This window comes from Dama dama, chromosome 19, assembly GCF_033118175.1.
Source record: "Dama dama isolate Ldn47 chromosome 19, ASM3311817v1, whole genome shotgun sequence".
NCBI classification, from domain to species: Eukaryota; Metazoa; Chordata; class Mammalia; order Artiodactyla; family Cervidae; genus Dama; species Dama dama.
In genome coordinates, this window is record NC_083699.1 from 61453562 (window position 1) to 61479501 (window position 25940).

A 25940-nucleotide genomic window follows, 5' to 3' on the forward strand; every position below is an offset into this window, starting at 1 on the left:
TCAAAATAATCTGTAACATTTTGTTTTCTCTGTCTCTCCCCTGTGCTGGAATAACTGCCAAGTGACTCTAACTGGTAGTTAAATTAGGGAGATGAAGGGGTTAATAAGGTGAGGCAGCAACATGTGGGAGAAAAAATACAAGAAATCGCTTCAAGAAGCTGTGAGACTTTCAATAAAGCACTTAATTTCCCAGATCTACAATTTGAAGGAGATTGAACTAAACAAACCAGTTTTATTCCAACTTTAATGTTTTATTATTCCTTTAATGGTTATTACATCAACACATAACACAAAATCAAACTTTGCAATAAAACAGCATAATGTTAGTGACTTGTGTTTACAACCTAAAGCCCTAATGAAAATGACACATGCCTATGACAGTCCTAACAAATGGGTAATGACATTATTTCCCCTAAGTAAAATAATAACTCAGAATCCTTCTCAACACAAAATTCAGATAGTTATCGCTTCATTCATTCATTTGTTCATGCAACAAATATTTATTCTCTACCTCTTCTGAGTTCCACTGTAAAACAAGATATAGTCAGCCCCTGTCTTCAGAGAGTGTACACATTTTAGAAAAGACAGACATTGATACAAGTGATTACAGCAAGATGAAATGCAGCATGAGAGATGAAACCCTTTTTGCTCTACCTGGTTTAAAATTTAGACTCTCTTAAGATAGAAGTTTAAGAAAATAGGTTATAGAACTTACATAGTTTCCCATATAAGGACTTCCACTCACATTAGGTATTTCTGTGACAGGGAGATTTTAAATGCTCTTTATAGCTGAGCACATTGCTACTTCAACAATGGAAAAGTTCAGATGGACTTCCCTGGTGGCTCAGATGGTAAAGAATCCATCTGCAATGCAGGAGACCTGGGTTCGATCCATGGGCTGGGAGCAGGGCATGGCAACCCACTCCAGTATTCTTGCCTGGACAATCCCCATGGACAGAGGAGCCTAGCAAGGCTACAGTCCTGCTAGGCTCTTTGAGTGTCAGACTCTTTGAGTCTTAGTATTAAGCACAGTCTGACACTCTTTGAGTGTCAGACTCTTTGAGTCTTAGTATTAAGCACAGCACAGCACCGAGGTTCAATCATCAAGAGAGAAGGAGTATCAGGTAGCCAAGAGCAGTCTCTGCCTTTGTGTTTAACAGTTTCCTCGACTAGTAACATTCATTTTCTAATTCTCACTTGGCAATGTTTATTTCCATATAATCTTATAAATTTGTTAGATTTCTTAGTTACGAAGTAACTGTTACCTAATTGTCCACAACCCTATGTATACCTTTTCATCTTTATTTATAGAATAATATCAGTATACTATGGGGCTTCCCTGATGGCTTAGAGGGTAAAGCGTCTGCCTGCAATGCGGGAGGACCCAGGTTTGATCCCTGGGTCGGGAAGATCCCCTGGAGAAGGAAATGGCAACCCACTCCAGTACTCTTGTCTGGAAAATCCCATGGACGGAGGAGCCTGGTCGGCTACAGTCCATGAGGTCACAGAGTTGGACACGACACATCAGTATACCATAAATTATTTCGCTTAAATGTGTTAGTCCAATCAAACTGCCATAATGAAACATTACATTCTTGGGGGGCTTATAAACAACAGAAGTTTATTTTTCATAGTTCTGAAGGCTGGGAAGTCCAGGATCATGGCAGAGTCTATGTTTCATGAGAACTTCCAGGTTCATAGACAGGCTTCTTGCTGTGTCCTCACATGGTGGCAAGGGCCAGGGAGCTCTGTGGGGTCTCTTTTGTGAGCACATTAATCCTACTCATAAGGGCTCTGTCTACTCTCAGAGACCCCCATTTCCCAATACCATCACATCGAGCATTAGGATTTCAACTATGAATTGGGGAGAACACAAACATTCAAACCATAGCAATAAGTAATTCCTGATATTTGAAGGAATAACATACTTTACAAAAGAGATAAGGGGAATAACCACTTTCTATTATGATTAATTACTGCAGAACTCAAATTGTTTTGTGTATGTTCCTACTATGGATTTTTTAAAGTATCAGAATTGGAGAGGGTGTGGAGAAAAGGGAACCTTCTTACACTGTTGGTGGGAATCTAAATTGGTGCAGTCACTATGGAAAGCAGTATGGAGTTTCCTCAAAAAACTAAAAATAGAGTTGCCATATGATCCAGCAATCCCACTCCTGGGCATATACTCAGATAAAATTCTAATCTGAAAAGACACATGCGTCCCTATGTTCATAGCAGTAGTATTTACAATAGTACTTCCATGCCAAGACATGGAAACAACCTAAATATCCATCAAGAGATGAGTGGATAAAGAAAATGTGGTACATACATAAAATGGAATATTACTCAACCATCAGAAAGAATGAAATAATGCCATTTGCAACAACACGGATGGACCTAGAGGTTATAAAACTAAGTGAAGTAAGTCAGACAGAGAAAAAACAAACATGATATTGCTTAAATATGGAATCTAAAATATGATACAAATCAACTTATCTATAAAACAAAAACAAACTCACAGATATGGAGAACAGACTTGTGGTTGCCAAGGGGGCAGGATGGATTGAGAGTTTGGGATTAGCAGATACAAACTATTATATATAGAATGGATAAAGAAGGTCCTACTATATAGCATAGGAAACTAGATTCAATATCTTGTGACAAACGATAATGGAGAAGAATATGAAGAAGAATATATGTATATGTATAACTAAGCTACTTTGCTGAACAGGAGAAATTAATATATTAGAAATCAACTATACTTGAATAAATTTTCTTAATTAGCATTTCATAGACATGTTAAAAACCTAAAAGAAAGTGTATCAGCATAAGTGAAAAGAATCAGGAAGCTCTAGATAAGTCTAGCCAATCATAATTCCATTAAACATATTTTTTTTCCATTAAACATATTTTAAGAAGGTGAAATTTGAATACATGACAAATTAAAGGGGTGGAAAAAGATATTCCATGCAAATAAAAGCCACATGGAGGTTAGGATAGCTATACTTACAGCAGACAAAATAAACTTAAAGCAAAAATTTCAAAAAGAGACAAAGAAGACGTCTTCATACTATATACAAAAATAAATGGAAACTGGATTAAAGACTTAAAATGTAAGATCTGAAACTCCTAGAAGAAACATAGGCAGTGCACTCTTTGACATCAGTCTTAGTAAGATTTTTTTAAATGTATCTCCTTCAGGCAAGAAAAAGAAAAGCAAAAATAAATAAATATGACTATATCTGAAAACCTAAACTGAAAACTCAAAACTAAACTGAAAATCGCTGCACAGCAAAGGAACATAAATGAAAATATACCCTACTGAATGGGAGGACTGGTGCTGAAGCTCCAATACTTTGGCCACCTGATGTGAAGAGCCGACTCATTGGAAAAGACCCTGATGCTGGGAAAGATTGAGGGCAGGAGGAGAAAGGGGCGACAGAGGATGAGATGGTTGGATGGCATCATCAACTCAATGGACATGAGTTTCAGCAATCTCTAGGAGACACTGAAGGACAGGGAATCCTGGAGTACTGCAGTCCATGAGGTAGCAAAGAGTCGGACATGACTTAGTGACTGAACAACAGCTGAATGGGAGAAGATATTTGCAAAGGACATATCTGATTAGGAGTAAATATCTAAAACATACAAAGAACCCAGACAACTCAATATTAAAAAAAAAACCAATTAAAAATTGGGCAGAAGACCTGAATAGACATTTTCTCAAAGAAGACATACATATGTCCAACAGACATATGACAAGATGATCAACACTACTAATCATCAGGGAAATAATAGATCAAAACCACAATGAGATAGCACCTTGCACCTGTCAGAATGACTCTCATCAAAAAGAGAACAAATAACAAGTGCTAGTGAGAATGTGGAGGAAGGGGAACCCCTCTGACACTGTTGGTGGGAAAGTAAATTGGTGCAGACACTATGGAAAACAGTATGGAGATTGCTTAAAAAATTAAAAATAGAACTACCATACGATCATGCAATTCCACTTCTGGTACTTTCTTAAGGAAAAAACCCACTAATTTAAAAAGATTAATGAACCCCTATGTCCATTGTATATGAGCATGTATGTCCCCCTGCATGTATATAAAGATTCTAATTTTCTTCCACAGTATCTGCATCAATTTCTCAATGTGTATTTTCATTTGACATACAATGTCATTCTAAGTAAAGGAAAATTTAAAATTTCAAGCATCAGCATGAATGTTATCATTCATCGTTGTACTGTACAATGCTAGTTTTAAATGCAAATATAAGAGCATTTAACTTGCATTTGCAGAGTCACCAAAATCACACAATTCATATTTCACAGCTTGTACATGCGTATGCATTTCATTCTTACCAGAAAAGTAGAAATGCCACACAAGACTGACCAAACTGTTTATATTTCTTTATATGTGCACATTCTACCAACACTTTCTTACCTTCAGCTTACTAATAAATAGAGATGGACTAAAAGAAAACTATGAGTTGTCCTATCTTTCATTTTCCTTCTATGACATCATTTTCAGAGTGGCTATAAAACAGTTAGAAAATAATAACACTCCTCAGTTATTCATATTTTATAGAACATCATTGCTCTTCTATGTCCAAAGCAAGTTCTGTCCCAAAGGAACCAGAAAGGCCTCTCAGCACTGTCAGTACCCCCTGGGGCCCCAGGTACAGAGGTACTGATATAGAACCTGCACACAGAAGTATTCTCAAAAGAAAATTCAGACATCATTACTTGATATGAATATTTCATTAAGCAAGAAACAAACTGGGAATTCAGTTCGGTTCAGTCGCTCAGTCGTGTCCGACTCTTTGTGGCCCGATGGACTGCAGCACACCAGGCCTCCCTGTCCTTCACCAACTCCCAGAGTTTACTCAAATTCATGTCGATTGAGTCAGTGATGCCATCCAACCATCTCATCCTCTGTCATCCCCTTCTCCTCCTGCCCTCAACCTTTCCCAGCATCAGGGTCTTTTCAAATGAGTCAGCTCTTCACATGAGGTGGCCAAAGTATCAGAGCTTCAGCTTCAGTCCTTCCAATGAACACCCAGGACTGATCTCCTTTAGGATGGACTGTCTGGACCTCCTTGCAGTCCAAGGGACTGTCAAGAGTCTTCTCCAACACCACAGTTCAAAAGCATCAGTTCTTCTGGTGAATTAGGAGTCTTCAAACTAGACGTCGTTAGAAGCTTAGCTTTCAGTAGTCACAGCTCAAGTTCATAAAGCATGAATGAATGAGTTCATTTTTGTGTGATTAGTTACTAAAATTTCCACTTTTTTAGAGTAATATAATTATTAAACTTACTAGTTTGTAGCTGATTGGCTACAAAGCCGTCACTGACATTAACATGTGAGTGGTAAGGTCACACTAACATGAAGAAAGCTTAAATCTGTTTAAGGTCAGAGCCCGCGCTTTGGAGAAAACACCCTGACAACATAACAATGGAGTTTGCAGTCAGAGCAGGTACCAGTGCAATTCGTAGAAAGAAACTAGGTAGTTGCTTGGATTAGGGGATGGAAAATAGGGTTTGGTTGCTAAAACCTTGTCCACCGAAGCCAAACAGAAATACAGAGACAGAGCTCCGAGGGAACAGAAAAGAGTAGCTTCAGTATTTTTCCCAGGCAAAAGGGAATCGCAGAAGGCACCTCAAGAACTGTGCCCTCCTCTCTCAAGAATAGGGAGAGGTTTTATATTCTCATGAAGATCCTGCCTTTTTTTTTTTTTTTTTCCAAAGTTTCAAAACGCCACAGTTAGCATCAGGCAACTCAGCAACTGCGACAGGTATCCCTAAAGTGATAGGCCCATTACCTTCTTTCTGAAATACAGAATGCTACAAGAGAGTCGGACACGACTGAGCCACTGAACTGAACTGACGAGAGAGTACCGGGGGAGAAAAAGGCCAGGTGCAGAGTATAATCTACACGGAGTCAAAGAGCAATCCGCTTTGTCAAGGACGGGTCCAGCTACAAGTGTTTGTTAGTAGTAACAGCTGAAGAAACAAGCAACATTGTTTAACTCTTAGCTGGTATGTGCCAGAGGCCCTTCACTCATTTCTGGTTTGGCTGTAACAGTTTGAACCTGAAAAATACTTAGAAAGTAGAATTGACAGGACTGGGTAACCAATAGGACACGGAAAAGCTAAGGAATGATAAATAATCAGGAAGATTTTCCCAGGCTTCTGGGCAAGTAACTCAACAGATGCTATTGCCATTTTCTGAGAGGCAAAGAGAAAGAACCTGGACCTGAATATTTCAGAGGTCTGCAACCTCCCTAACAAAATCCATCCGGTTACTCCAAAAGCTCCTCTCTGTTTCGGCTTGCATATCCCTTTAACTGAAGCTTCCCTGGTGGCTCAGAGGCAAGGAATCTGCCTGCAATGCGGGAGCCCTGGGTTGGGAAGACCCTTAGAGAAAAGAATGACCTACCCACTCCAGTACTCCGGACTGCAAAACCCCACCCCTTTAACGGCCTCCATGCAGTGGGCTGACTGCTTCAGCCGGCAAACCATCAAGAAGACTCTTCTCGCCAGAGGGAGCCCTTGCGCACGACCTCGAAGATGGGCGGCGGGCCCAGTAAACCGGAAGCTTTTCACTCCCTAAAGTCCCCGCCCCTCAAGGTGTCATGGTGGCTCCTCCCCTAAACCCCACAGCGGGAGGCCGAAAAGCGCCGGACCACTGACTCCGCCCGGCGGGAAACGGCCGCGGCCGCGCGAAGGCGCAGTCCACGTTAGATCGCGTCAGGGGACACCGCCTTTGGGGGCGGGGCTCCGCTTACGCCGGGGGCGGGCCGCCGCGTCACGTGACCGCCAGCCAATGGGCGCGCGCGGCTGAGAGTTTGAACGCGGACGGCGGCGCGATCCGAGGTCTGAGGCTGGGGTCCCGGAGGTCCCGGCGCGCGTGCCCCGGCCTTCCCGCGGAGCCTGGTGTGAGCGGAGCGACAGCTGCGGCGGAAGCCGTGGCCCAGGTACCGTTCCGGGCGTCCCGCGAGAGGCGGGTCTGCGGGCCTGACGCCCTCCCGCCCCGGCTCGCCTTCTCCGGGGAAAGGGCCGCGGCTTTCCGGGCCCAGGGGCGTCGTGCCGCGCCCCCAGGCGCGGGGTCTCCCGGTCCTAAGTTCGGCGGCCAGAAGCTCGGTCCTGGGGCCGGCCCGCCCGTCGCCCTTCTCCGACTTCGTCTGTTCAGTGGGGACTGAGCCTCCCGCCGCGCGGAGACCGGGAGGTGAAGCGTTCGCGGGACTCGAAACCCAGGCTCGAGCAGAAGGGCCCGCAGGCCGGCAGCCTGAGCAGGTGGCGTCCTTCGCTTTGGCCGCTTCTCCCTCTGGAGAAGCCGCATTGGCTGGTCCTCCCGGCCGCCCAGCGGCAGGGGCGACGCAGGGTGAGGGTGGAGAGCTCCCGCCCTGGTTCTTTGGAATCCAGACCCCTAATCCGAGTCCAGTGCGGCCCTGTCTTGACTTCTCCAGCCCTGCTGGCCGCCACACCCCCTCTTAAGACCGTCGGCCCAGACGGGAAGGAAACTTCTGACGGGACTCATCTCCTTTTTAATTTTAAGTTGACTTAATGTACGAACGAAAGTTTTTAAGATAGACTGTGCTTTTAAAATAACTAAGCCAGCTTGCTTAGTTACCTGATTTGTCTGGCTCGCAAACATATCCAGGTTTGAACTAAAGAAACTTCCTTGTGGTAGGTAGGGTGTTTTATACATCCCGCTTAATGTCAGCGCTTTAAAAATAGTAGTTGTCCTGGCTGCCCTGGAAACATGCCAGTATATATTGTATCTGTATTGGCAGAAAGAAAATATTTAAATGAAATCTACAATATCTGTATTTAAGAACCCAGAGGAAAATAAGGAAGGCCTGGAGAAAATACTCAAGAAAATGTAAGGTTCTGGAAAATATTTGACAAACTCAGAGGAGATGAAGATGTGTTTTGTAGTGAAAACTTATGTATATAGATAGCCATAGGAAACAAGAATTTTTTTTGTAATTTTAAGATCTGCAGAGTACAATGTAGGGCAAAAGGTGTTCATGCAAAGTAGTCTGTATTTAGTAGCAAAATACTGATGCCATCATAGTGAATAGTATATAGTAAGCCCCCCGTATTCGTTACAGAATTAATAAGTGGCATATTACAGAGTCTTTGGGTTGGAAATCTTGATTAAACCTTTCCTATAAAGTACCTGAGGAGGATAAAATTATGCCACAAATATTAATGTAATTTAAAAGCTGCAAAATGTAGATTATTACCAGATTATCTACTTTGGGCTGATTCTACAGTTACAAAGCCTCTAATCATTTTTTATGGACAACCTGTGTTTTCAATTTTGTTTTATATTTGATACCACCCCTTCAAAAATTAAATGATTTCTATTATTTTTAAAGTCCTAGGGCAGAAGATGGCCAAGGAAAGATGCCTCAAAAAGTCTTTTCAAGATAGTCTTGAAGACATAAAGAAACAAATAAAAGAGAAAAGGAGTAAAAATTTGACAGAGATTAAACGAAAGTCTTTGATCATTGCACCATGCCAAACAACCAGTAAGAGATTTTCATGTTTCCTGTACATCACTTTTTAAGGTTAGATTTAGTTACTGATAAAAGAAATTTTTATTTTCTTTCAGCCAACACTTCCAAAGTGCTAAACTACGAAGACAACAACAGAATGTTAGCCTTAGCTTTGGAAAATGAAAAGTCCAAATTGAAAGAAGCCCACGATGTCATCTTAAAGCTGAGGAGAGAATGTTACTTCCTCAGCTATCAACTATACACACTGAAAAATAAACTTACGTCACAACAGACAGAAGAACCTGCTCAGGTATTTTCATCGGGAAGGCTGGATTTCTTAGGAAGAAAATGTTAAAGCCTTAAATTAGCAATTTAAATCAATTGTGTTCTTTAATTATACTGATAGCTCTGTTATTAGTGAGTTGGTCAGAATGTCTTTTCTCAGTGCTCTAGCCCCATAGTTGTGTGTGGCCAGTTAAGAATGCTTCAAGCATACTGGTGACACTCCTATAACTTGCTTCCGAAAGAGTGTAGCAAGACAAGGTATAAAATAAATAGTTTAGCCTCTTGCATGGTCAGACCCTTTGAATGGTCAGCAAAGTGAGTCAAAGGGAGGGCAAGAAAGCTGAAGGTCTGGAAGTGGTAGTGGAAGCCGAGTAGTCCAGAAGTTTTAATCAGTGCTGTTAATCTTAGCTTTTCTATGTCATTTTGCTACACCCGTGGGGTTATGTAAGGACTGCCTTAACTGGGGAGATGAGAAGTAGTTAAGTGCTTTATGGAGAATCATTTTTACCTACTAGTTGGCTAAATTAGGACAGTTCGGTTCAGTCGCTCAGTCGTGTCCAACTCTTTGCAACCCCATGAACCGCAGCACGCCAGGCCTCCCTGTCCCATTACCAACTGCCAGAGTCTATCCAAACACATGTCCATTGAGTCGGTGATGCCATCCAACCATCTCATCCTCTGTCATCCCCTTCTCCTCCTGCCTTCAATCTTTCCCAGCATCAGGGTCTTTTCAAATGAGTCAGTTTTTCACATCAGGTGGCCAAAGTGTGGGAGTTTGAGCTTCAGCATCAGTCCTTCCAATGAATATTCAGGACTGATTTCCTTCAGGACAGCTCTACATTAACTGCCAAACAAGAAATATCTTGAACATTTTGCTGTCAGCTTTTTAATCTGATTCTGTTTGTGTCCAGGGGTGTATAGAAAGGCCAGCCAAAACAACACATGGAGAAAGTTTGGTTTAGGATCTTAGAAGAGTAGTAATGAGCTAGTTTCTCCTCTCATTTTCCCAAAGGCCACTGCCCAGGAAACTCTATGGGGCAGAGAAAGAAGTCAGGTGGTAACACTTAGGTGTCCATCTGTCTGCCATACCAGTGAAGACAGCTGTGTTGGCACCTAGGGCAGCAGCGGAAGCCAGAGCATAGTGCTTAGGGTAGGGGGATGGACTCAAGAAAGGAATTAAGTCCTCTCTCCATCTAGAGGAGGGGTCAGTGAAAGAGTTTTTGCTTCCCTGCAACTAAGGTGATTCCACATCTCTCCTGTGTATAATACATAGAATGTATGTGTATATATACATACATGCAATATATGCATTGTAGTGTGATAGAGAATTATCTATAAAGATTAGATTTTTTTTTTTCTTTTTAACCTTCGTGTAAGGGTTAGATTATTTTAAAAAAAAAAAAAAAAAAACACTTTTTTCCCTCAAAATGTAATCTTTCCTAATTTTTTTTCTTGTTTGGTCAACTAGTGAGGAAAAATATTTCTCCCAAGACATTTGACTCTTCCTCTTCCCTTTTCAGATTTTTGCTGAAATCACACAGAATAGTGTCAAGTGAATATTCAATAAGATAATCACAAAAACTGGTGGAAAAATTCTTTTATTATAGACCTTTTGACATTTATCAATGATTTTTTAGTATTAAAAGATGGCATTAGTTGCCAGGCGAAAGTATTCTTAACATTTAAAACATCAAAGTTTGTTTTCTGCCACATGTTTATGTGTCACTTGCTCTCAACCATCATTGGGTACATGTGCATCCTTGTTTATGAAGTCAATTTGTAGTGATAGAGAAGCTTAAAATGCTTTAATAAGAATGTTTTTTATTTCTTGCCTACCAATAATTATCTTGCCTTTTAAGGATTAATCAGTACTAATAGCGTTTCTTACGTTTTATTATGGATCTTGTAAAATTTTATATCTCTCTGTAGTTAAATATCCTCTTATTTACCTTCAGTAATACTAGCTTTAGAACATTAGCTGTATTGATAATCAACTTAAAGCTTTTATTAACAGGATTAAATTTCCAGTTTTATTTCTGATGAACAGTTTCAACCTATTAATTATAATGTCTGTATATTGTTTGTCTATCAGATTTCATAAAACAACTGCACTGAATTGGAATGACTTTTAAGGAATCAGACTGGGCCTCTTGTTTCCCTGACACACATCTCTCTATACACATCTGCCTGGGTCTGCACTGTCTCTCCTTTTCCTTCTGGTGCCATTGGCTGAAGTGTCTGTTCCTATCCAAGGCCAGTCCCTCCCCATGTGATCCAATTCTCACCTTTTCTTCTCCTCTAGGACTTTGCTCCTGAAAAATCCTGGATGAGACTGCAAACTATCTCCCTCTACCCAATTGTTCCAGTTATGTACAAATGTGCTTTAGTATCTCTCTCACCTTAAGAGGAAAAGAAGATAAATGGAACCTCTCCTGATCTCATTCTGCTCTGTCCTCATTTCTCTGCTTCCATTCATAGGAGAACTTTTCCAAAGAGAATAGAGCACTTACTGTCTTCCCTTCCTCAGCTTCCATTCACATTTGAACTCTGTTTCAGACTTTCATCCCCACCATTCTGTTGTCACTATATATCTGGGTCACCAAAACCTCTTTGTTACCAAAGTCAGTAACTTTGGTCACTTTTCTTTCTTTGTTGGCTTTGAAGTACTACTATGGTACAGGGATGGCTTTGCTGGAAGTTCTTTGATCTCAGCTTTCTTAGCATCATAATCTCCCTGTTTACCTTCCTGACTGTTCCATGTATGTCTCTTTTGCTGGCTTCTTTACTCCTAAACATCAGTTGTCCTAGACCCATCGTATCCCTTCCATAGCTTTAAATATTGTCTGCCTGCTGGTGACTTCCAAGTTTGTAGCTCAAGATCTACACACACACACAGTTATTACTTGATATATTCACTTAAGTATTTATAAAGCATCTGAAACATACTTTGTACAAAGTATAAACTCTTTTTCCCCCTCCCAAAGATACTGTGGAGTTCTGCCTCCCTCTGTAAGTCTTGCTTAGCTCAATCAGGCAGCCCAGCTGCTTGCTCAAGTCAGAACCACGAGAAGCTTCCCTCTCACTCATTGTCCCTACTTCCACCCCTATTCAATGTGAGCACACTTTGTTACCCCAAAACCTTCTAGGCTAAACCTTCACAGCTGTAGGATTCAGTCCAAGTGGACATGTCTTGCTTGATTGACATGATGACTTCCTAGCTGCCTGTGCCTTTGGCTCTTTTCAGTCCATGTTTCACATAGTGGTCTGATTGATCTTTTTAAAACTTAGATCATTTTACTTCCCTGCTTAATATTTAAATGACTTCTCATCACACTTAGACTAAATGCCAAACTCATGGCCCTCAAGGCCCTACATCATCTGGCCTCTGTGGGCCCACCTCCTCCTGGTCTTTTCTGTGACTGTGTTCCAGCCCCAGTGGCCTTCTTTCCTAAACACAGCAAGGGTTTTCCTACCATGAATTTTGTATTTTCTGTTACCAGTGCTTCTCCTTCAAGTGACTGGCTCTTTGCATTTCTTCAGATTTCAGATGAAAGTCATCCCATCTAAAAGAGCCCTCCAGACATCAGTTACTCTGCCATTTCACCCTGAGTAAATATTTCCTCCATTGCATTTATGACTACTAGCTTTTTTACATTTTCTCTCCCTATGCTAGATTGTAAGCTTTAAGAGGGTAGTACTTATTCTGTTTTCTAGTTATGGATTCAGTTCCTAGAACAGTCGCTGGCATCACAGGAGACTGTCAGTAAGTATCTATTGTTGAATAAATGAATGCTTTGTTGTGAATATTTTGGTTGTACCAGTGTTTTCTTTGTTTTAATACATTAACAGAACCTAGAATTATGTCCCTCTGGAATGGACTCCAAAATTGGAACGGACTCCAATAGTGACAACAACTCCAGAGACTTGTTTGTGAAGCATTTACCGTTAGTATCAAATTCATTATTATTAATACCAATAAATATTTAACTGTGATCCATTTGTGAAAGGAAATTAGCATCATACTGACTCGTATTTGAAGTCTGATACTCTCTCAAGAATGTATTTAAGGAAACTTGATGTGTTGAAAGTCTGTCCTATATAGCCACACCAAAGCTTGCTTCTATTTAGTTACTTTTGATGTCTAGGGATAAGAAGCTTCTCTTGAAGCTTCATTTGTGTTTTTCTTGTATCGTGTTTTTATTCTAAGAATTGGATGTTCAAATGTTGGTTATTTTGCCAGTAACACAAATAGTCTGGTTTAGAAAAGAAATCTAATAAACTACCATATTTAACAAATTGTCACGCTGACTCGCTTATCCAGTTCATTCTGAAATACCATCAGACCTCATATACTCCTTCTCTTGAATTAAGGGTACTTTGTTTGCTTATGAATTACTGAAATAAAATTAGATTAGTCAAATGCACAGATCTTAATTACGGAGTGCAGTGAGTTGGACTAATATATACACCTGTGAACTGAAACCTGGGTTAAAGTGCAGAGCATTGCCATTGCTCTGGCCGGGATCTCTCAGCTGAGCACTACTGACAGTTTGGCCTGGATGATTCTTTGTCGTGGACATGGTCCTAAGCACCGTGGGGCATTTAGCAGCGTCCTTGGCCTCTACCCGCCAAATGCCAATAGCAGCCCCCTCTCATAGTTGTAAGAACCAAAGGTGTGTCTAGACATTGCCAGGTGTTGTGGGGGCCCGGGGAGAGTGGGCAGGGTAACTGTCCCCAGGCGAGAGCTCCCGTCGTGAACCATCCCTCCATGGCCCTTCTGAGGCTGTGCTCCTCTCCTTGCAGAAGTAGTCACTAATATGATTTCTGTCCCCATATTAATTTTAATCATGAATAGTTTTTAAACTGTTGAATATTAAGATCTGATGCAATGTTTATGTGATGGCCAAAAAGTAAGATGAGGTAATTGAGTTTTTATAAGATTTCTAAAATTGTTATTGATTGGTTGCTATTATTGTTTCCACAACTTGTACTTAAGTTTTTATGTCTAGAGAGGTAAATTCTGTATAGAAAAAAAATAAAATTAGAATGAAATGGCCATATTAAAGCATAGAAATGGAAATTTCTTATTCCATGAACCAAAGGGAAAAAATTTTTAAAGAAAATGAACAGTGTTAATTCAGAGGAGTCAGTAGGTAAATGCCACAAAAATATGTTGTACCAAAGAAAATCACAGCTTGGCTAATGATACAGTAGGCTCCAGAAGAGGAATCTAACTGAATTTCTTTTAATGTAGTTTATACATTAATCTGATTGGCTGTTTCTCCAGTTAAATAAAATGATGAGTTAGGGAAAGTGTTCAGGAGGAACTGTTCAATTTGAGGTGTTCCTCCTAGGGGGAGCTGAATATCAGTCATAACAAATCTGCTTCCATGTCATCATCATAAGTGTTTTTGGTTTCCTTTGATACAGAACAGATACACTGATTTAGAATGGAATTATGAAATGTTACTAAAAGAAAAAAAACTTTGTAGAAAATCTTAAATGCTTTTATTGCATAACTGTTAAGTTTTTTATTTTTTATTGGTACTTTCTAAGGCAAGTTCTTGAGGATGCTGACTGTCCAGGACAAGAAGAATCATTCCAAGTAGAAGGTAATTCAAATGAAAATCTAAAAATATTGTTAAGGCACGATGAGATCTTTGAGAACAAGTAGCAATTTGTTTTTACTTTTTAAAATCTGCTCATCTGGTATTCTGCTCAAAGCAAATATCTATTTATTTTATACAGAATAACGAAAGAGTTTTAAAATCCACCCATTTTTATTTTTCCAAATCTGTAGTCAAAAACCTGGGTTACAGCTGTGGCTGCAGTTTACTGAGCCTATGTGTTACACCCCGTTAGGCACTTAACATACATTATCTTACTTAACCCTTGTAACAGCCTTGGGATACATAGGGACAGACAGTCAAGAGGAAGTAAACAGTAAGCTCCCCAGATTTTTATTTACTTAGAGTAAATGGAAAACTACAGGAAGAATTTTCATTAGTTCCATTTTTAACTTTGAATTCTAAGATTCTTAATTTAAATTTCCATAAAGTGAACCTATTTTTCTCATTTATTTTGTTTTTTTAATTCTCAGAGCCAATACCTACTATTTCTCAAGACAGACCAGGATTTGATTTGGATTCAAGTGAAGATAAGTCAACCGATATTGTCTTACCTAGAACTATATCTCTCCGTCGTGGTTTAAAGAAATACATTAACAGTCCATGTCAGATTACTGCTGTGGATGATTTTGGAATCAGTCATTTGTCAGAGGACTCTTTGGAACTAGAAAGGATTAGATTTGCAGACCCACCTATAAGCACACGGATACCTGAAAATAGAGAACAAAGTGTTTGTCGGTACAACAGGAGTCAAATTTACTCATCACCAAGGCTGATTCACCCAGGACGAGCTACTAAAACAAAGAAAAACGTTTATGATTATAAATCACAACAAACTAAAAGTAAGCATAGAGGTGCCAAAGAAAGAAAAGGAAAAGAGAAAGCTAACAAAAGGGGAAAATCAAAATCTGTATCAAAGTATAAAGGGAGCAAAAGTGAAAATAAAACTGTTTCCAAAAAAAAGTTGAATGAAGTTGTCACCTCCTGTGATGCTTACAATTTTAATTTGGAAGAAGGTGTTCACCTCACTCCTTTCCGGCAAAAAGTGTGTGATGATGCTAAAAGAGAAGAAACCAACAATGAATCTGAAGTGAGCATCTGTGAATCAAGCTGTTCAGGAGATGATTCTGATGACCTCTATGTCCCCACATGCAAGTCCAGTCCAGATCTCAGCAGTGAATCAACTAGGAGTCCTGTCCCCAGGCCTCGACCTAAGCGAGCACTAAGACATCAGGGCGGAAAGGGGACGGAGGGCTCTGAGACAAGGGAAGCTCCTCCTGGTGAGTGATTCACTTGTTTGGCTGCATTCTTGATGTTTATGATAAATGATCACTCCTGGTGCTTATATACTAGCATTTACCATCTGCTTCTCTGGAGGAGGTTATAGACTTACCATCTGTCTCTTTGGGGAAAATTAAATAGTGGGGGACTAGAGATGGAAACCACAGTGTGTTGCTTCGACATACTTTAAGCTAATTTAAATCCTCTTTAAGAACAAATAGTACTTGTCATGGAGAGAGTGTTTTTACTTTCAGTAAATGAAAGCTTCCAAAGTGAGGAAAGTTGTGGAGTTAGGTTGAATTAAAATTCCCATTATGCACTCCCCCGAAACATCCCCCTGAAAATGAAATTGAACTTAAATCCAGCGACCTGTAATTTTAATGACTTTGCTTTATCGTCAACTTGACAGGATCCAGAATTTAAAATAATTTTCTATTTAGTGAAGGTGGCCTAATAAGACCAAGAAAACCTTTTCCTCAATTCCTTAGTAGTATTTTATAAGACATGTGTAAAACATCTAAAAACTGTGGCTTAGAAAACCTTGCTTTTATTGGTTAGATCAGAAAGTAGCCCAGATATCGACAATACAGCCTGCTGCTGCCCACAAAGATTCTTATCTGGGAATTGTGTTAATAGTGTGCGAACATAAACAGGCAAGTTTTATCATTCTCAAAATGCTGTTGTGCTAGCTCATTTGATCCCCGTAACAGCACTGTTATGGTTGTTAATGATGGTGTTAGTCAATTGTATCTGACTCTTCGTGACCCTGTGAATTGTAGCCCACCAGACTCCTCTATCCATGGGATTCTCCAGGCAAGAATACTGGAGTGGGTTGCCATTGCCTTCTCCAAGGGATCTTCCCTATGGAGGGATCGAACCCAGGTCTCCCGCATTGCAGGTGGATTCTTTACTGTCTGAGCCACCAAGGAAGCCCCTAGTTAGGTGGTGAAAAGTGAAAAGTCGCTCAGTCGTGTCTGACTCTTTGTGACCCCATGGACTATACAGTCCATGGAGTTCTCCAGGCCAGAATACTGGAGTGGTTAGCTGTTCCCTTCTCCAGGGGATCTTCCCAACCCAGGGATCGAACCCAGGTCTCCCGCATTGCAGGCAGATTCTTTACCAGCTCAGCCACCAGGGAAGCCCAGTTAGGTGGTTCAGTTCAGTTCAGTCGCTCAGTAGTGTCCAACTCTTTGCAACCCCATAGACGGCAGCACGCCAAGCCTCCCTGTCCATCACCAACTCCCAGAGTTTACTCAAACTTAATATCCATTGAGTCTGTGATGCCATCCAACCATCTCATCCTTTCTGCTCCCTTCTCCTCCCACCTTCAATCTTTCCCAGCATCAGGGTCTTTTCCAGTGAGTCAGTTCTTTGCATCAGGTGGCCAAAGTATTGGAACTTCAGCTTCAGCGTCAGTCCTTCCAATGAAGATTCAGGGTTGATTTTCTTTAGGATGGACTGGTTGGATGTCCTTGCAGTCCAAGGGACTCTCAACAGTCTTCTACAACACCACAGTTCAAAAGCATCAATTCTTCGGCTCTCAGCTTTCTTTATAGTCCAACTCTCACATCCATACATGACTACTGGAAAAAACATAGCCTTGACTAGACAGACCTTTGTTGGCAAAGTAATGTCTCTGCTTTTTAATATGCTGTCTAGGTTGGTCATAACTTTTCTTCCAAGGAGTACGTGTCTTTTAATTTCATGACTATAGTCACCATCTGCAGTGATTTTGGGGCCCAAAAAAATAAAATCAGCCACTGTTTCCACTGTTTCCCCATTGGTAGCATGCAAATATCTCTTTTAAGAAGTATGCTGTAATGATTTTGGAGTAAATCAAACAAGATTGGCCAAATGTTGATAATTATTGAAGCTGAGTAAATGGGGGCTCATACTGTTGTCTCCATCTTTGTGTACTTAAATTTTCATAAGTTTTTAAAGGAAAAAAACACTAGTGTTACTCGGAATTTGGTCCCCAGACCTTCAGCATCACCTGGACACTTCTTAGAAAAGCAGAATCTCATGCCATACCCCACATCCTTGAATCATAATCTCTCTTTTAACAAATTTCCTGGAAGATTGGTATATGGGTAAAAGTTATAGAAGCTTTATTCCAGAACATAGCAACTGATCTGATGTTGTTTAACCATAGTTTCCAAACCAAAAGTTGGAATAATTAGTATAGTACAATTTGTTTATGTAGGGACAAGAAAGACAGAATATATGAAACCCAGGTAGCCCTGAAAAGTGGTTATTAAACATAAAATCATTTTACAGTTTAAGTTTAGTTTTTCCTGGGAAAGAGTTTGCTTTTTAAAGCAATTTTAAGAGATTATTTGCCTTGTAGTGTTCTTACTGTGTGCTGGGTACCTGTCTCCCAATATAGATGTAGCTCCAGGTAGAATAACTTGGATGTTTCTGATAGGAAAATCTTTGGGTAACTTTTTAATATACCAGCTTTATTAGCACACATGCATGCTCAGTCATGTTCGACTCTGACCCCATGGACTGTAGCCTGCTAGTCTCCCCTGTCCTTGGGATTCTCCAGGCAGGAATACTGGAGTGGGTTGCCAATTCCTCCTCCAGGGGATACCCAGGGATCGAACCCACATCTCCTACCTTGGCCGGTGGATTCTTTACTACTAGCACCAGCTGGGAAGCTTTACTAGAGGGAACCCTGTTTCTCCTCATTTACATAGAGACTATGACTTAGAATTCTCTTTTATTTAGTATTTGGTTGGCCAAAAAGTTCACTTGGGTTTTTCTGTTAACACCGTGTGTAGAATAGAATGCACTTACGTGGCTTTCTGAGACTGTAAGAAATCAGTTGATAATAACCTTTGGAATTGAAAGAGATAGAGACCTGGATAATTCTAAAGAACAAGGTGTGACTAAGTGAAGTTGCATAGTTGAAACTAATTCATTGTGCCCCAGCTATCATGGAAGAATTTTCTTTTTTTTCTTTTTTTTTTTAATATTTGTTTTATTTATTTATTTGGCTGTACTGGGTCTTAGTTGTAGCATGTGGGCTCTGGTTCCCTGACCAGGGATCAAACCCAGGCCCCTGGCATTGGGAGCGCCAAGTCTTAACCACTAGACCACCAGGGAAGCCCCTCTTTTTTTTTCTTTAAATTTTTAAGAATTTTAAGTTTTAGTAAGCTATTGTTTTAGTAAATTGTTCACAGCCACAATAATTATATCAGTGTTATACTGAGAGGAAAAGATGAACAAGCTTTTAAAAACCTGTATTATAAAATGCTGGATTCTGTGTACTTAAATTTTTTTTTATTGAAAGATGCTTGCTTTACAATATTGTACTGGTTTCTGCCATACATCAGCATGAATCCTCCACAGGTGTACACGTTCCCCCTCTTGAACCGCGTGCGTACCTCTCAGCCCATCCCACGCCCTGGGTTGCCGCAGAGCGCTGGGTTGAGCTCCCTGTGTCACACAGCATATCCCCACGGGCTCTCTGTTACATGTGGTGATGTACGTTTCCATGCTGATCTCTCAACTCCTCCCACACTGTCCACTAGTCTGTTCTCCAGGTCTGTCTCCATCACTGCCCCACAGATAGGTTCATCAGTACCGCCTTTCTAGATTCCATACACACATGTCAATATACAATATTTGTCTTTCTTAATTCACTTTGTACAGTAGGCTCTAAGTTCAACCACTTCACTAAAACTGACTCAAATGTGTCCTATTTTAAGGCTGAGTAACTTTCAATGGTATATATGTACCACAATTTCTGTATCCATTCATCTGTTGATGAACATCTAGGCTGCTTCCATGTCCCAGCTGTTGTAAAAAGTGCTGCAGTGAACATTGGGGTACGTGGACCTCTTTCCCAATTATGGTTTTCTCAGGGTATAGCCCAGTAGTGGGATTGCTGGATCATACGGTAGTTCTGTTCCTGGTTTTTTAAGCAAACTCCATACTGTTCTTTCTATGTAGCTGTATCAATTTACATTCCCAACAGTGCAAGAGGGTTCCCTTTTCTCCACATCTCTGCAGAATTTATTGGTTGTAGATTTTTTAATGATAACCATTCTGACTGGTGTCAGGTGATACCACATTGTAGTTTTGATTTGCATTTCTCTAATAATGAGCGATGTCGAGCATCTTTTCATGTGTGTGTTGGCCATCTGTTTATGTCGTCTTTAGAGAAAAGTCTGTTTAGGTCTTCTGTTTGTTTTTCCGGTATTGAGCTGTGTGAGCTGCTTGTATATTTTGCAGATTAATCCTTTGTCAGTTTTGTTTGCAATTATTTTTTCTCATTCTGAGGGTTGTCTTTTAATCTTGTTTATCATTTCCGTTGCTATGCCCTTTGGAGGGCTTCCCTGGTAGCTCAGCTGGTAAAGAATCTGCCTGCAATGCAGGCAACCCTGGTTTGATTCCTGGGTTGGGAAGATCTGCTGGAGAAGGGGGTAGGCTACTCACTCCAGTATTCTTGGGCTTCCCTGGTGGCTCAGCTGGTGAATCTGCCTGCACTGCGGGAGACCTGGGTTTGATCCCTGGGTTGGGAAGATCCCCTAGAGAAGGGAATGGTTGCCCACTCCAGTGTTCTGGCCTGGAGAACTCCATGGGGTCACAAAGAGTTGGACACAACTGAGTGACTCACTTTGCTGTGCAAAAGCTTTTAAGTTTTATTAAGTCCCATTTGTTTACTTTTGTTTTTATTCCCATTACTCTAGGAGGTGGGTCAAAGAGGATCTTGCTGTGATGTATGTCAATGAGTGTACTGCCTATATTTTCCTCTAAGAGCGTCATAGTTTCTGGCCTTATATTTAAATCTTTAATCTATTTTGAGTTTATTTTTTGTGTATGGTATTAGAAGGGCTTCCCTGGTGGCTCAGACAAAAGAATCTGCCTGCAAGGCAAGAGACCTGGATTTGATCCCTATGTCAGGGAGATCCCCTGGAGAAGGAAATGGCAATCCAGTATTCTTGCCTGGAGAATCCCATGGACAGATGGTATTAGAAAGTGTTCCAGTTTCATTCTTTTACATGTAGCTGTCCAGTTTTCCCAGCACCACTTATTGAAGAGGCTGTCTTTTCTCTATTGTGTATTCTTGCCTCCTTTGTCAAAAAAAGGTACCCATAGGTGCGTAGGTTTGTCTGTGGGCTTTCTATCTTGTTCCATTGATTTATATTTCTTTTTTTGTGCCTTGATGACCATATTGGCTTGATGACTATGGTTTTATAGTATAGTGTGAAGTCAGGAAGGTTGATTCTTCCAGCTCCATTCTTCTTTCTCAAGATCGCTTTGGCTATTTGGGGACTTATGTTTCCATATAAATTGTGAAATTTTTTGTTCTAGTTCTGTGAAAAATACAACTGGTAGTTTGATTAGGGATTGCATTGAATCTGTAGATTACTTTGGGTAGTATAGTCATTTTTCACAATATTGTTCTTCTAATCCAAGAACATGGTATATCTCTCCATCTGTTTGTGTCATCTTTGATTTCATTCATCAGTGTTTTATAGTTTTTTTGCATACAGGTCTTTGTCTCCTTAGGTAGATTTATTCCTTGGTATTCTTTTTGTTGCAGTGGTCAATGGAATTGTTTCCTTAATTTCTCTTTCTGATTTTTCATTGTTAGTGTGTATGAATGCAAGGGATTTCTGTGCTAGTTTTTACCCTGAAACTTTCTATATTCATTGATTAGCTCTAGTAATTTTCTGGTGGAATCTTTAGGGTTTTCTATATAGTATCATCTCACTGCAAATAGAGTTTTACTTCTTTTCTGATTTGGGTTTCTTTTATTTCTTTTTCCTCTCTGATTGCTGTGGCCAGAACTTCCAAAAGTATGTTGAATAGTCATGGCAAGAGTGGGCAGCCTCTCTTCCTGATATTAGAGGAAATGCTTTCAGTTTCTCACTGTTGAGAATAATGTATGTTGTGGTTTATTGTATATGGCCTTTATTATGTTGAGGTATGTTCCTTCTAAGCCTGCTTTTTGAGGAGTTTTTCTTTTTATCATGAATGGGTTGCCATTGCCTCCTCCAGGAGCTCTCCCCCACCAGGGATTGAACCTGCCTATCCTGCATTGCAAGAGCCCCCAGGGAAGCCCTGACCCTCTCAGTGTGCTGCTGGGTTCTGTTTGCTAGAATTGTGTTGAGGATTTTTGCATCTATGTTCATGAGGGATATTGGCCTGTAATTTTCTTTTTTTATAGTATCTTTGTCTGATTTTGGTGTCAGGGTGAGGATGGCCTTGTAGAATGAGTTTTGGAGTTTTCCTCCCTCTGCAGATTTTGGATGCATGTAAGGTGTGTAATCGCATAATTTCAGTCCCTGTGTTTGTCTGTTTTTTGGAACTGTACTCAATAAAACTTGTTTTTATAGGTGTACTGCTTGAAACTCACCAGTCACCTCATTTTAGCCTGAAGGATATCACGAATGTTCCTTTGTATCCTGTGATGAAAACTAGAAAGCTTTCTCTTTCTCCAAAAAAGAATGTAGAAAGCCCACCAGTGTCTTTACGTAAACGCAGGTGCACAGCCGCCATCGTGAACTATAAGGAACCCACGCTTGCTTCGTAAGTATTTGGCTTGTGGGAACTCACTTTTAATGACATACCTGGGAGAGTAAGGTTATAGAGCTTCATTAAAGGGTGAGCCTTATTTGAAATACACTATTTTGATGAAAAACTGAAGTGAGAATATTAACAATGGCATGATCTACAATAAACTTAAACTGAAGAGTAAGTTAGTATTGGGATGCTTATAATTATGCTTAAGAGTTCTCTTTACTCTTACAGGAAACTGAGAAGAGGGGACCCTTTTACAGATTTGTGTTTCTTGAATTCGCCTATTTTCAAGCAGAAAAAAGATTCCAGACACTGTTCTAAAAAAAAAAAAGTGTGAAGCAAGTACAATGAAGCCTGTGTTAGATGCTATTGAAATTCATCCTGCACCCGCTTCTGTGGCGCCAAGAGGGAATCTGAAAAATAGTATTCAAATGGTTAAACTATTGGCCGTAGAATATTCTCTTGACAAGATTGTAGATCATGAGCATGTCTTCAAAACTATACTTCAGAAGTGATGTGTCTTCTTAAACCTTTGATACATTTGGTTTATTTTTCTTCTAGCTATAAATAATTGGACTGAAGCACTATCATAGTTTAGATTTTTTTTTATATTGCCTAAAACTTAATTGATGTATCTTATACCAACATTGGGACATTAATCATGTTTCTTCAAATTAAGATGTTTTCGTTATAAGGCATCTTTTTTTCCCTTAGGTGGGTAGTACTATGATTGAATGAATTTTTGAAGACAGACTGAGAATCTTCTGAAACTCTTTGTACAGTGTTTGAATAAAATGAATCCTTGTCATTCGCAGTAGAGCATACGCTAAGCTGTTCGTGGGTTCCTTATACCATCGCTGTATTTGATTTTTTTCAGACAAAATGTGTATGAGATCGTGATTAGAGCACGATGGTTGCTTAGGCTCAGGGACTGGGTAAGTGACTACCTCTGAACCCACAGCTCCACATGCCCGTTGTTGAAAGTGATACGTTAGCATAATCACAAATTATTGCGTCATGGCCTCTCAGAATAGTTCCTTGTTTAGTCAGAAATGCCAAATGTTAAACGTGTGAAAGCCAAGGCCTTCTTTATGCATTTGCTCAAATTCCTAAGTCCATGGCCGAGGGACACTGCCAGTGGCAGAAGTGAGGTGTGCTCAAACCTGAAGCCACGAATTACCTCAAGTCAGGTCCTCAGGTGACGTGAAGCCAGTTTGCGACCCAGCCAACCTGGGACCCCAATGTGGAGAGTAGACCGCAGCCCGAGCTGGAGTGGGTCTGGCCTGGTTTAACTGCTCCAGCCTGCCCGGGGAGGACCAGCTGGTTTGGGGTCTCTGCCTCTGCCTGTAAATCCTGGTGTGACTTCATTTCTTCAAGGTTCCTAATTAAAGAATAGAATCTACCTTTCTAAGAAAAAAGTAAATTCAGTGAGAGTTCAGTTCTGAGAGTTTGAAACCTATACTTTTATATACTTCTGTAAATTTTGATTCGTGTTTAAAGAGTAATAAAGTTTGTATAAGATAGTGCGTCTGTTTTTTTCCATTCTTTAAATACAGACGTATCCTAGCTCTCTGGTCATCTTTGTCTCCAGCCATCACTGCTCTCACCCTTCCTGGGCATTTCTCCCCACAAACCTTGGCTTTCCCTGTGGTCATCGCCTCTGTCACATTACCATCCTCACGGTCTCTTCTCTTTTCTCTTCTCACTGGAGCCTCCCTATCCCAGTCAGCAGTGTCTGTGTTCCCAGCTGCCTCTTCTGACCCTGACCTCAAGTTGTCTACTGCATCTCCATACCTGCCTGCGTTCCGTGCTAGTCACACCCGAAATCCTTAACGTCAGCCCAGACTTTCCTGCCCCTGATGGAATCACGGGTTCATATGCCCTACTCTCCATCACAGTCTCTTATTTTTCCAGTTTGTTTATTCAGCTACTGCCCTTCCACCTGCTGTTTGAATTCATTCAAACTCTAGGATGGCTGTCTTAATTAGGGTTCAGTACAATTTTTAAAGCTTGTCAGTCACAGCTGCTGCATTGCAAGTGCTCAATAGCCACAGGTGACTAGTGGTTACCACACTGGGGACAACGCAAATATAGTCCATTCCTGTCATTCCAGAAAGTCCTGTTGGACTGATGGCTACTTTGGCTAGTAGTTAGCACACTGCAGCCTGCAGGTCCAAGTATAACTCGTTTTTGTCTTAGTAATAAAAAATGCATTCAGTGAAAAAGAATCTGTTTTATAAAATATATTTTTCTTTAAATCTTAAAAATTACTGTTTTTAACAGTCTGTCTGCTTTTGCATGGTCTGCAAGGTAAAGATGCTTTTTGTCTTTAAATAAAAAACTTGCTATTGATTTATTTTATCCCTTAAGCTTGCAAAGTCTAAAATATTTACTCTCAAGCCCTTTACCCCAAAGGCTTGCCAACTCTTGCTCTTCACCATTGACTGCCTTTACTATTACTTTATGGATCTTTCTCTTCTGACATTTTTGGATCTACCTTTATCCTCACCTTCCTTTCACCTCCAAAATCAATTATTCTGAATTTGGTGGCTTTATCCTTTTTTTAATTCACTTTTGGCTGTGCTGGGTCTCCACTGCCACACTCGGACTTTCTCTAGTTTCTCTGCTCTTCGGCGCGGTGCACGGCTGTTCTGCAGTGGCTCCTCGTTGCCGAGCACAGGCCCTCGGTGTGCGGGCCTCAGTTGTTGCAGCACACGGCCTCACTATTTGCGGCTTGCTGGCTCTAGGGCTCATGGGCTTCAGTGGTTTTGGTGCACAGGCGTATCAGCCGTTCCTTGGCATGTGGATCCCTCCTGGACCAGGGATCGAACCTATATCCCCTGCATTGGCAGGTGGATTCTTACCCACTGCACCATCAGGGAAGTCCTATACTTCTATAGTTTCTGTATTTTACTATTTCTTTATTCTTGTAAAGTGTTTATCCATAGACTATTAAGATTTCTTTGTATTTTAACATTTTACATGAATGTTATGTTGTATACATCTTTTTACAACTACTTTTCACTCAACACTGTTTTTAGATTTGTCCATGTCGGCAGATGTAGCTTATTTTCCTTGGTGTACAAAATTTTATTATATAAACCACACTTCCTCTTCTTTTCAGAAACAATTGGCTTCCACTTTGTCATTATTATAAATGAGTGTTTCACTGAATATTTTGTGTTCTTATATGTATAAATAAGTTTCCAGGGAGTTAGTACCTAAAAGTAGGGTTGCTCTTCTCCTGATAGAATGAGTATATCATTTTCCAAACAACAATTCTTTAAAATTTAAGTATGTATTTACTTTTTGTAGTATACTTGATTTACAATGTTGCATTAGTTTCTGGTAGGTATACAGCAAAGTCATTCACTTATATATAACCTATAATGGAGATTTTTCTTAAAGGTTACTGTAAAATATTGAATAGGCTTCCCTGTGCTATACAGTAGGTCCTTCTTTATCTATTTTATATATAGTGTGTATCTGTTGATCTCAAACTACTTAATCCTCTGTCCCTCCTTTCCCTTTTGGTAACTATAAGTTTGTTTTCTTTGAGCCTATTTCTGTTTTGTAAATAAGTTCATTTGTATTACTTTTTAAATATGTATATCTATTTATTTGGCTGTTCCAGGTCTTAGCTGCAGCATGCAAGACCGCCTCCTAACAAACTTTTTAGTTGCAGCACATGGGACCCAGTTCCCTG

At 40.3% G+C, this 25940-nt stretch overlaps 1 protein-coding gene and 1 non-coding gene across 3 annotated transcripts; one reads left to right on the forward strand and one right to left on the reverse strand.

Moving 5' to 3' along the window:
* The first annotated feature begins 6815 nt into the window (after nucleotides 1-6815).
* On the forward strand, nucleotides 6816-25622 carry SGO1 (shugoshin 1). Of its 2 annotated transcripts, none has more exons than XM_061167240.1 (8): nucleotides 6816-6977; nucleotides 8388-8540; nucleotides 8624-8817; nucleotides 12642-12736; nucleotides 14349-14404; nucleotides 14893-15699; nucleotides 22051-22243; nucleotides 22466-25620. In XM_061167240.1, exons 2-8 carry the CDS (start codon nucleotides 8402-8404, stop codon nucleotides 22569-22571), a joined length of 1590 nt encoding a protein of 529 aa, XP_061023223.1. In that variant the 5' UTR covers nucleotides 6816-6977; nucleotides 8388-8401; the 3' UTR covers nucleotides 22572-25620. The 2 variants fall into 2 exon arrangements, with proteins under 2 accessions (XP_061023223.1, XP_061023224.1); XM_061167241.1 differs by lacking the exon at nucleotides 6816-6977 and adding an exon at nucleotides 7068-7296 and having other exon boundaries at nucleotides 22466-25622.
* Nucleotides 18736-18808, reverse strand: TRNAG-CCC (transfer RNA glycine (anticodon CCC)). Its single transcript has one exon. It is a non-coding gene; the product is annotated as a tRNA-Gly (tRNA).
* Nucleotides 25623-25940: the final 318 nt, after the last annotated feature.